The sequence below is a fragment of the Lepus europaeus genome, chromosome X (genome assembly GCF_033115175.1).
Source record: "Lepus europaeus isolate LE1 chromosome X, mLepTim1.pri, whole genome shotgun sequence".
Taxonomy (NCBI): domain Eukaryota; kingdom Metazoa; phylum Chordata; class Mammalia; order Lagomorpha; family Leporidae; genus Lepus; species Lepus europaeus.
The window spans coordinates 19,611,615-19,624,187 of record NC_084850.1 but is presented as its reverse complement, the minus strand read 5'-3'; the positions used below and the strand labels follow the sequence as shown (position 1 = coordinate 19,624,187).

General features: G+C 38.7%; 1 protein-coding gene across 1 annotated transcript in view; it reads left to right on the top strand.

Moving 5' to 3' along the window:
• ADGRG4 (adhesion G protein-coupled receptor G4) overlaps positions 1 to 12,573 on the top strand; it is a gene marked incomplete at its 5' end in the record, with an annotated part of 147,022 nt that overhangs the window by 109,584 nt on the left and 24,865 nt on the right. The window contains one exon of the mRNA XM_062182999.1: positions 315 to 373. Coding sequence (XP_062038983.1) covers positions 315 to 373 — 59 coding nt within the window. The remainder of the gene's footprint in view (positions 1 to 314; positions 374 to 12,573) is intronic.

Below are 12,573 nucleotides of genomic sequence, written 5' to 3'. Positions count from 1 at the left end.
ATGCATTAGCAGGGAGCTGGTCAGAAGTAGAGCAACTGGGATGCCAATCCATGTTCCTATGGGATGCTAGTGGTGCAAATAGTGACTTAACCCACTGTGCCACAACACCGGCCCCTCAAACTCTCTTTATTAAGCACTGGTCAACAAATTCACAAAGTTCCATAGAGCTTTGTGGAATGAGCTTTGTCTTTTTATCCTCCACTGTGCTTGTGTGCCTGTGAGCAAACTGGCAAACATTGAATGGTGCTAACTTCCTGTGAGGCAAGTCTGAGGAGGATCCTGCCCAGGACTCTACTCATTGCTGTTTTTTTCAGAAGCCCCAAATATGATAGTGACCATCTGTAATGACACAGCTCCCTGCATTCAGGGTATGGTAAGTTGGGAGAGGAACAAGAGGCAGAGGTAAAACTTGTATCTTCAAGAGCTCAGACCTATGGTTAACTGGTGGGTTTCTGGCTATGATCTTTTTTTTTAAAGATTTATTTATTTATTTGACAGGTAGAGTTACAGACAGTGAGAGGGAGAGACAGAGAGAAAGGTCTTCCTTCCGTTGGTTCACCCCCCAAATGGCCACTACGGCCGGAGCTATGCCAATCCGAAGCCAGGAGCCAGGTGCTTCTTCCTGGTCTCCCACGCAGGTGCAGACACCCAAGGACTTGGGCCATCCTCCACTGCCTTCCCGGTCCACAGCAGAGAGCTGGACTGGAAGAGAAGCAACCGGGACTAGAACCCAGCGCTCATATGGGATTCTGGTGCCGAAGGTGGAGGATTAGCCAAGTGAGCCATGGCGCCGGCCCCTCTGGCTATGATCTTTAAACATTTAGGGGACACAACAAATTTGGAGCAATGGAGAAAAACCTAGTATATATGAATATAGATATAAATATAGATAGATGGATAGATAGATCTAGATAGATAGATAGACAGACTAGGTAAAAAAGTGGAAACGATTAAATTCATACATACAATGTCTGGCACCCCAAAGACATTTCATAAATGTTTGTCACATGCAGCCATCAATGGATGGTCTGAAATACATACATATATGAAAACAGTAGCTGGTTTTTCCTAATCTAGGATTTCTTAGTGCTGAATAAACTTATGCTTTCTATTAATATATAAGCTTCTTTAGGGTAGAAACTTTGTCTTGTTTACTGCTGTACTCTCAGTGTACTAGGTTCCCATCAAGGTTCTTGGTTGCCAGCAACAGAAGCCACATGCCATTGAACTGACAATATTGTCAGTTCCAGTTAACCAAGCTTAAGGAAATTTATTGAAAGGATTTGGAGAATTCCAATTCTTTATGGGAAGATTAAAAAACAGGGCTTGAAAAATGGCAGAAATCTACAAAACAGGAACCACAAGGGTAGTCTTCCAGCAGGGAACCTCATAAGGGCACCACTGCTGGGAAGGATAAGCAGCACTTTCTTCCATCCTCATGTTACTAGCTTAAATCTCAAAACTGTATGATACGGCTTCCTATCGGCTGAGCTTAAATATTGTGCTATATTGAACAGTGAGAAGATAAAAGTGGTAGAGAAACCTTCCAGAAGCCCTTTGATTTTGATAATGGTAAAACAGATTCTTAGATTTACTGTGCCACCAAGAGAGAAATCCCTGTACAAAAAGATATTAAGGTGTTGCTAGGAATGAATGAATAAGTTTGGACAAAACACTCACATATGTCCACTGCACACAATATAAGACTGACCATATTTTGAGTTAATGAATACTTGCTCCAGTAGCATACTTTTTCAGTGCAGAGGCAACGGTACTTAGAAGAGGAGGTCTCTCTCCCACCCCAGGCCTCATTCAGGCATTCATTTGTTTTTGTTTTTTTAAGGCTAATGTGAATCAGGATGCATTCAGGGAGATGATGAGTTCAAATTAAACATCCAAGAATGATACAAAAGAGTGTTGTTGGGAAAAGTGGCCTTTAGAGATGTTGGATAAAAAACTTTTTTTCAGTCTATGGAAAACCCATAACTAAAAAGGAACTTAATCAGATGTCTAGGTTACTGCCTTGCTGCATGTCTCCACATGAGTTCACAACTGATCACATTTTTGAGGACGCTTCATCATACAGCTTTCTAAGACTCTCCCCTCATCCCAATATCTGAAAATACATTTTGAATCCAAGTTCTAGGACCCTTGAGCTCTGATAAGGAAGATCTCGGTTAGTTGTCCGAGAAGGAAAGATAGGAGATGTGCTACAACCATAAGATTCTCCATCTTATGGTCCTAATGACATGATATTGACAAAGCAAGATTCATAGAAAAAGGGGGAGACAGATGGAATTCAGGACCTGAAACTGGAGGATTGTGGTGTAGTATTAAAAAAGACCCAAAAGAAATCAATAAATTGTAACTTCAAATACTAAAAAAGAATCTACTCTAAATGCATAAAAAAAGTGCAGATGTTTCCTTAATGTATGCAATCCTATGCATATTAAATAAAAAGTTGGGACTGGCAAATTCCCAGTTTTCCAAGATTTATTCATGTTAACCTAGTATTCATCACAGAAACAAAGTTGAAGATCTTTGGTTAAATCCTATACCACTTAGATGTAAGGAGAGGCTAGACTTGAAGGATATGCTACATTAATAGGGTGAAGACACTCGGGTCAGGAGATGAGCTAGATAGATGGTTAGATAAGTAGATAATAGTTTTCACCTTCAAAATGTTAGCCAGCTAATCCATCATGCTCAGTTGATTATGGGCAGCAATGGGACTAGAAATGGAAATGAATCTGAGTTGTGGAGAATTTTGATGAAGGCCCAGTTCATGCAAAAAAGATATTTTTTTTTGTGAATACTCAGCCACAAATTCCCAGAGAAATGGAAAACTTTTGAGGCAATTATAATGGAAGAATAAAGAACTATTATAAAAGGCTATATCAATTCTTCAGACACTAGCCCTTTCAGAAGCAGAAGCATAAAAGTAGGCACTAAAATAGAAAGAACTTCCCCAGCCTGATCTAGGTCTGTAGTGGACCTAGGAAATTGAGTTGTGGAGTTGGGGTTGGGATATATTTTCTATTGGAGTTTCTGACCATGGAGCTAGTGAAGAATAGAAGAGGATCCCTCTCCTTTCTCTACCCCTTTAGATCCGAGTCCAGAAATGTGATCAGATAAAAGTTTCAGAGATATCTAGTATTCTTTCACTCTGTTAGCTAACCAGGCACTTTCTCTGTGCCCAGTCCTATGCCAAGCATCAGTAAATGACACACTAAGGTCAAAGCCACTGTTCTATCTGCGATGAACTATGATTTTTCTTGTAATAACAAAACATGTGCATCTACATATAACATAGGTTAACTCTTTCAGTTGTGTAGTAGAGACCTGTAGGCATGATAAATAGCAACCACTTAATTATTAATCCAATTTCACAAATCTTTCTGAGTATTCATTATGTCTGAGGTATTTGCACAAAGACATACAGAATTTCTAGAATCATCTGGGAGACAGACAATTAAATGTGCAGTAACAATACAGTGTGTGGTACTCTCATATACTGTTATTGGAGGTTCCAATTTGTACGAGTGGTGGGAGGGCAAACAGATGTAGCCTATTTGGGAAATCGTTTTGTAGTTATTGAAAAAGTTAAACACATCCTGCGACCCAGTATTTCCATTCCCTGGTATACACTCTACAGAAATGAAAATGTGTGTCCACAAAAAAAAATTGTGCATGAGTATTCATAGCTGCTTTATTCATAACAGTCAAAAAAGTTTAAACAAACCAAACTTCCATTAACACAGTAGATAAATAGATTGTAGGACATTCATATAATAGAATACTATGTAACAGTAAAAAAAAAAAGAATGAATTATGGAAACATACAACAACATGGAAAAAGGTATTGAGCAGGTATTAATGCTAGCAGTTATGATGCTGGTCAAGACTCCTGTATCCCACATAGGAATACTTGGATTAACTAATTCCCTATTCTGGCTCCTGATTCCAGCTCCTTGCTAATGCAGACCTTGAGAAACAACACCTATGGGACAAATGCTTGGATTCCTGCCACCCACATGGAAGAAATGGATTGAGTTCCTGGCTCCTGGTTTTGGCTTGGTCCAGCACAGGCCATTGCAGGCATATGGGGAGTGAACCAGTGAATAGGAGATCTCATTCTCTGTCTCAGAAATGAATAAAAAAAATTAAAAATATGTTGAGTCAAAGGAGCCAGACACAAAAGCATATATCCTGTATTATTTTATTTATATGAACTGGCAAAATGATTGATGATTCTAGAAACCACACAATGGCTGTCTCTCAGGGAGAAGTATATCCTGGAAAGGTTTAAGAGGAAACCTTCTGAGGTGAGGGAAATGGTATGTCTTTTTAAAGACTTATTATTTATTTATTTGAAAGTCAAAGTGACAGAGAGTAGGGGAGAAGGAGAGGAAGAGGGAGAGGGAGAGAGAGAGAGCGAGAGGGAGAGAGAGAGAGAGATCTTCAATCTGCTGGTGTACTCCCAAATGCCCCACAACAGCCAGACTGGGCCAGGCCAAATCCAGGAGCCAGGAACTCCATTTGGGTCTCCCATGTGAGTGGCAGGAGCCCAAGTACTTGAGTTATCCTCTGCTATTTCCCAGGTGCATTAGCAGGAAATTTGTTTGGAAGTGGAGGATCCAGGACTTGAATTGACACTCCAGTATGGGATGTAGCCATCCCAAGAGATGACTTAACCCACTGTACTACAACACCTGCCGTGCAAATGGTATATATCTTGATATTTATGGAGGTTACACAGGGGTATGCACATACAAAAGTCCATCCAGTTGCACTTTTAAAGTGTTATGTACTTTACGTAAATTTTCTCTCATTTGAAAAAGCAAAGGAAAAAAAATCCATGAAACTGTCTTGAGAACATGTTAGCATTATCTATCCAAAATTAAATGGTACATATACTTAGAAATCCTGCTTCTATCATTCTACCCTAGAACAAGAATATAGATTTATGGGCAAAATCATTAACTAAAACCCTGAAATGGTGAAAACTGGAAATAAGCTAAAGGCCCTTAAATATAAAAATGGTTCAATAGATGCAAGCTATATACTCTATAGAATAATATGCAGCTAATAAGAATGAATTATATAATATGATTAATAAATCAAGGCAACCACAATATATTTTTCTGCTAGAAAGCAATTTGCATGATGGTATATACAGGATGATAGAGTATATGTAAAAACAAAACTTCATGTGCCTGCATATATATATATATATATATATATATATATATATATATATCACAGTCTGTAATTATTGTTAATAGTGGTTTCATCTGTGGAGAGTTATTGGTGATGGTTTTACTAATAAAAGTAAAAGACTGCTAAGAATTGAAGAATCATAGTATAGAGTTGGTTTTCCGTGTATAAAGTTAATTGAAAATGAATCTTAATGGAGAATGGGACAGGGAAGGGAAGAGGAAGGAAGAGGAGGGTAGGTATGGTGAGAAGAAAGGAGAGGAGGAGGAAGAGCTAAGTGGGGAGAAGGAAGAATTTGTAGGCCTCTTAGAAATTTTACTTAAGGTCCGAGAGCATGGTCTAGAGAACTTGAGGCAATTGTGTGGCGCATTCTCCTGAGAGGAACAGCGGAGGTGGAGTATCTACAGAATGTCAAATTCCCTGATCAACAGAGTCAATTGACTCAAACAGCCAGTCAACTCCGTGAAGAAAACATTCTAATATAATTACTTGGCACCACAAGAGCCCAAATCCTGATTACTGCCCTGGCTGAAGCATTTGGATTTAATTCCATCACCCAAAGCTCTACAGCATGTTGGAGAAAAGGTGACCCTAACAGCAGCACTTCATCATTCTAGTCACAGCTCAGAAGCAGCTCCCTATTCACACCCTCACCTACAATTCTTTTGTAAATTGGAGTGCTTCTCATTGCAACATTATTTATGGTGACAGGGAGTTAGTTGGAGGCAATCTGGCATCCATCACCGAGAGAGTGGAGAGGCAAAATGTGGTGGATGCACATTCTGGAGAAGTTTTCAGCAATTGCATGCAAAGAATTACTCGTACATACAGCAACATGTACAGATTTTTAAAACATATAGCTGGCTGGAAAACAAGAGGAAAAGCAAGATTTTATTTAGTTACACACACACACACACACACGAGGGTATTTCAAAAAGTAAGTACAAGGAAAATTGAAATAAGATAATGAGCTTTCTACAAACTCTTTGAGGTAACATTGTCTATATATCTTTTGCAATACCACAATATATAATTTACAGAAATTAAAAGGACATTCACTCAAAATTGTAATGCACATTTTAAGAACATATGCAAACACAAATATCATAATTAAACTGAAGAGAATGGTTGCTAATGAGGAAGGGAGAGAGTTGGAGTGAGGTGTGGAGTTGAAAGGGGATAAATAAATTAAACGAGGTACTGATGATGATAAATGTGCCATGGGCTGAGTTTTATTAACTCTCTGCATCTAAATAGACACTAACTACATACAGAAATAAATAAATGACTTATAAAGCTCTCCTAACCTCTTGTAGACTGTCTCAAGCAATGTCTTTGTTTTCAGCCCACAAAAATGGACTCACACAGTGCTGGAGGAGAGTGTACGGCTCATCTAGGGCTGCCCCTCATCTTGGCACTTATATTTTCCCAGCTTTAGTGACAGACATATAACTGACAAATAAAAAGGACACCTGATAAGTGTTTACAATGTGATCTGATGTGGGTATTCATTGTTCTATGATTGTCACAATCAAGCTAATTAACATACCCATCACCTCACATAGATATCTTTCTTCTCATGATGAGAACACTTAAGGTATACTGTCTTACCAAACTTTAAGTATACAATATAGCCCTCATGCTGTACATTAGATCCCAAGAACTTATTCATCTGATGACTGAATGTTGGTACCCATTGACCAGCATCTCCCCATTATCCAAGCCCTCCTCTTCTCCCCAGGCTCTAATTACCAATATCTTACCCTCAATTTCTGTGAGATGAACTTTTTTAGATTCCACATATAAGGGACAGTCTGAAATATTTATCCTCCTGTGACTGGCTTATTTAGCTTAATATAATGTCTTTCAGGTTACAAACAATATAATTTCATTATTTTTCAAGACTGAGTAATACTTATTTGTATACATACACCACATTTTTCTTTATCTGTTCTTCCATCAATATACAGTTTTCTTGTTTTAGTACCTTTTTAAAAGATTTATTTATTATTTATTTGAAAGGCAGAGTTACAGAGAGGCAGTTGCAGAGAGAGAGAGAAGTCTGCCACCCGCTGGTTCACTCCCCAGATGGCCACAACAGCTGGAGCTGAGCCGATCCGAACCCAGGAGCCAGGAGCTTCTTCCAAGTCTCCAACATGGGTGCAGGGGCCCAAGGATCTTGGCAGTCTTTTACTGCTTTCCCAGTCCATAGCAAAGAGATGTATTGGAACTGGAGCATCTGGGACTTGAACTGGTGCCCATATGGGATACCAGCACTGCAGTCTGTGGCTTTACCCGCTATGCCACAGCACCAGCCTCTGTTTTATTACCTTTGCTATTGTGAACAATGTTGCAATGAACATGGGAGTGCAGATTTCCCTTTACAATAGTGATTTTATTTCCTCTGGATATATAACCAGGAGTAGGATTGCTGAATCATATAATAATTCTATTTTTAATTTTTACCTCAACTTTTTTATGAACAAGGAAACAGGCTTAGGAGAGAGAAATGACTTGGACAAAGTCACAAATTTAGTTGCAAAGTTTGAACTAGATCCAGGTCTCCTGGGAGTGTACTGCTCTTTGTATCACGCATATCCATTCACGAGAATTCCCACTGATTTTGTGGTAGTTGTTTTGGTAATTGTTGCTTGATTCTTGCATGAATTAAGTTGCATTCTATAAGTTTTTTTCTCTATAATTCTCTTAAATTTATAAATAAAAACAGGGGAAAAAATGGTACCCTGCTCTACCTACGTTAAAGCCAGTAGCTTGCCTAATGCCAAGGAATCTCAACATTTTTCTTTTGATCATCTATGACACAATTCTAAATCCTAGACTTCTTGGCAGCATACTTGAAGGGATTTAAAAAGTTCATTGAACAAGTCAGTCATGATTGTCATGTCACCCCTGTCGTCCTTGAACTTTGCCTTGCAGGCCCTGGGATAGCATGGGATAGCATACACCTCAGCCTTATGTCACAGTTCAAGTTGAACAGTGCTCTGCCCTCATCATGCCCACTTCTAGACCCATGCAGCAAATGGACAGGCAGGCTTTCCACACACAGGTGTGATAGTGTTCTGTGACACTCACTTGATTTTTTTAAAGCTTTTAAACAGCTTTATTGAGATATAATTGACATAACAAAAATGTATGTAGTTAATGTGTAAATGTCTTGAAGTTCCCTACCTGTGATTCTAGCATCGCAATCAAGGTCATAGACCCAACACCTCCTGAATTTTGTTGTGACCCTCTTGAGAAATTTTTAAAGTGTACAACATCATATTGTTAACCATGGGCATTATGATTTTATAGTAGATATATTATGTTATATAGTAAATGTCTAAAACTTATTCATATTAGCATAACTGACACTTTATACACATCGAAGAATAACTCTTCATTTCCCTCTCCCCTTTACCCCCAACAATATGTTGATGTTGTCCCATATCTCTTTCCCCTTACAAGAAATAGAAGTGCTGTCCATATTCTATTGTGTAACCTATTCAATTCAGCATTCTCTCTGAGTCATCAACATGATGCTCTGCATGCTTGATTGTAGCCACAATACATTGCCTTCTTGATTTCCCAGAAGGATCTGGACACACCTGCTCTCCATACTAACATGGGAGACAGTTGTATTGAGTCATTAAAAGCATGGACTTTGGTATCAGGGCTGCTGAGGTTTAAATGCTAGATGTATCTCTGTGTAACCAACTTTTGACAAGGTACTTGAGCTTTCTAATTCAATCCAACAAAAATATATGGGGCTTTAATATGTCAAGTTGTATTCCAGGCAATTGGGTTTCAGTAGTGAACAATGCATACAAAAATCCATGCCCTTATGAGGCTTAGATTATAATTAAAGGGAAATAGATTATAAATAGTCATAATAATAAATAAGTAGATTGTATGTTGTGTTAGGAGGTGGCAAACACCATGGACTAAAGAAAAAGTTAAGCAGGCTACTCTGGCATGGGATTCTGTGGAGAGGGAATGGTATAAAAAAAGGGTGCTCAGGATAGTCCTTGCTGAGAAGGTGACATTTGAACAAACAGGGGAGGACTAGCAACATGGGCCTCTGTGGCTGGCAGAAGCATTTTAGTGATGCAATCAAGGAACACAGTGGAGGTGGTGAGAAAAGCTCGAACTCTGGATATATCTCAGAGGTGAGTGCATAATGATTTCATGAAGCACTGGACATGATGAATGAGAAAATGGGAGATGTCAAGAATATAACACCATGATTTTTGGCCTGAACAACCAGCAGCATAAAGACACTGCTTATAACTAAGGAAAGGTATAGTTTGGGGCAGGTTTCCTTTCTCTATTACCTCTTTGAAAACAATCTTTCCTGGGATTGGTTCTGTGGCTCAGTGAGTAAAGCTGCTGCCTGCAGCACCTGCATCCTATATGAGCACCAGTTTGAGTACCAGCTATTCCACTTCCAATCCAGCTTCCTGCTAATGTGCCTGAAAAGAAGAGAAGGATGGCCCAAGTTCTTGGGTCCCTGCACCTACATGAGAGATACAGAAGAAGCTCGTGGCTCCTGGTCTTGTCCTGGTCCAGTTCTGGCTGTTGCATCAATTGGGGAGTGAACCAGCATATCAAAGATCTCTCTCTGTCTCTCCTTCTCTCTCTTTCTGTAACTCTGCCATTCAAAGAAATAAATAAATATTTTAAAAATCCCTCATAGCATGCAAGGCACTCTATGTACTCTATAGAATACTATACAGCAGTAAAAAAAAAAATGAAATCCGGTCATTTGCAACAGAATGGAGGAATCTGGAAAACATCATGCTGAGTGAAATAAGCCAGTCCCAAAGGGATAAATATCATATATTCTCCCTGATTGGTGACAACTAACTGAGCACCTAAAAGGAAACCTGTTGAAGTGAAATGGACACCATGAGAAACAATGACTTGATCAGCCCTTGTCCTGACTGTCAAGGAACAACTTACTACTTTATTCCTTTTAGTATTTTTTTTTTGTTCTACTTAATACTATTGGTTGAACTCTTTAATTAATACCAAACTATTCTTAGGTGTTTAAATTTAACTGAAAAGTGATCCCCGTTAAACATAAGAGTTGGAATAAGAGAGGGAGGAGATGTACAGTTCAGCACATGCTCAATCAGACTTACCCCTAATGGTAGAGCTGGAAATGTGCCAGGGGATTCCAATTCAATCCCATCAAGGTGGCATGTACCAATGCCATCTCACTAGTCAAAGTGATCAATTTCAGTTCACAATTGATCATAATGATAGGATTAAGTGTCAAAGGGATCACATAAACGAGACTAGTGTCTGCTAATACTAACTGAAAGAATTAAAAAGGAGAAAACAATCCAACATGGGAAGCGGGATACACAGCAGACTCATAGAATGGCAGATGTCCTAAACAGCACTCTGGCCTCAGAATCAGCCCTTAAGGCATTTGGATCTGGCTAAAAAGCCCATGAGAGTATTTCAGGCGTGGAAAGCCAAGACATTGTGGCAAAAAAAAGTGACCTAAATGAAAGATCTCTGTGAGTGAGATCCCAGTGGAAAGTATGGGCCATCAAAGGATGTACCTTTTTCTGAAGGGAGGAGAGAACTTCCACTTAGACTATGTCCTTGTCTAAATAAGATCGGACTCTGGAAACTCAAAAGGCTTCCATAGCCTTGGAAGCTCATGACAAGAACCTCAGGTGATTACTGACACCATAAATAATGTGTCAATTGTTAAATCAACAATAGGAGTCACTGTGCACTTACTCCCCATGTAGGATCTCTGTCCTTAATGTGTTGTACAATTTGAATTAACGGTATAACTAGTACTCAAACAGTATTTTACACTTTGTGTTTCTGTGTGGGTGCAAACTGTTGAAATCTTTACTTAGTATATACTAATTGATCTTCTGCATATAAAGATAACTGAAAATGAATCTTGATGTCGATGGAATGGGAGAGGGAGTGGGAGATGGGATGGTTGCGGGTGAGAGGAAGATTATGGGGGGAAAAAGCCACCATAATCCAAAAGTTGTACTTTGGAAATTTATATATATTAAATAAAAGTTAAAATAAAATAAAATAAAATAAAATCATTCCTTAAATTGTAAATTGACAAACTGTGAGGTGCAAGGTTTTATTATCATATACATATACAATTCTACCTTACCTTTTTTACTGTGACAAAGATCAGGAGCAGTGTTTTGGACATATTAAGATTCATATTAGAAATCTTTGTGGAGAAGATGTTTAATGGGAAGTTGGATATTCAACTCTAAAGTTCAAGGAAGAGTCCCAAGCTGGAGATGGAAATTTGGGAGTCATAGGTATAGAGAGAGCCTATGCTGTCATGAGACCAGATGAGGTCACTTGGGGAGTGGCAGAGATAGAAAAGAGAGATCCAAGGACTGAATCCAAAGACTCTACCACATTAGGAAGGCATAGAGGTGGCACGTTCAGTAGAGGAGACAAGGAATGATCAGCAAAGTTGGAAGAAAAGCAAGATAGTGTGGTGTCATGAAAACTAAGGAAAGCAAATGGGATTAAGGAAGAAGGCATGATCCACTGTCTTGAAAGCTGTTGTTGGATCAAGGCGAGTTTTGCCCGAGAATTGACCTATGGATTGGAATTGTGAAGGTAATTAATGACTTACCTGGAGAAGTTTTTGTGAAACAGGGGAGTCCAGAGCCTGATGGAAGTGGTTCTAAGAAAAGATTGGAGAAAGGGAGTAGACTTTGTACTGATAAAGGCTACAAATGGGAACAAAGAAACGGTGTGGCAGTTGGCAGATAAGTTCACTTTTCTCCTCTGTTAAAAATGGATTAATGGTTTTGCTATCTCTTGGGATTTTTGAAAAAGTTTTAAAAGATTCAATAAAAGTTTTTGAATATTATGAGATTACGTGTAATATCTTTCACATGGTAGGCATCTGAAAATAGTAATGATTCCTTTTATAATTTTTGTGCCAGAATTAAAAAGTATATGCTGACATCTTTTAACATCATACAGGCTTTACCGTCTCAAACCAATAGCTGAAGTGCTCACCAAACCACATCTCACACGTTGACCCTCAGAGAGCACATTTGCTGAGTTTTCATGTCACTTGTGTTCCCTCGGATATAGTAATTATATGTAACTACCAGAGGGCTAGGAAATAATGCTTCTTTCAAAAACACAATCTTCTCTCAAAATGGGACAAGCATCTCCATTAGTAAGCATATCTCTTGAGTGTGACAAGGCCATAACGCTGTCCTCCTTTTTTCTCATATATACATTATTTTTTTTTCTCTCTCTCTCTCATCCCCTAATTGCCAAGTTAAATGTCATGGAAGTAAACTGACATCTGAGAATTTTTCTCCTACTCAA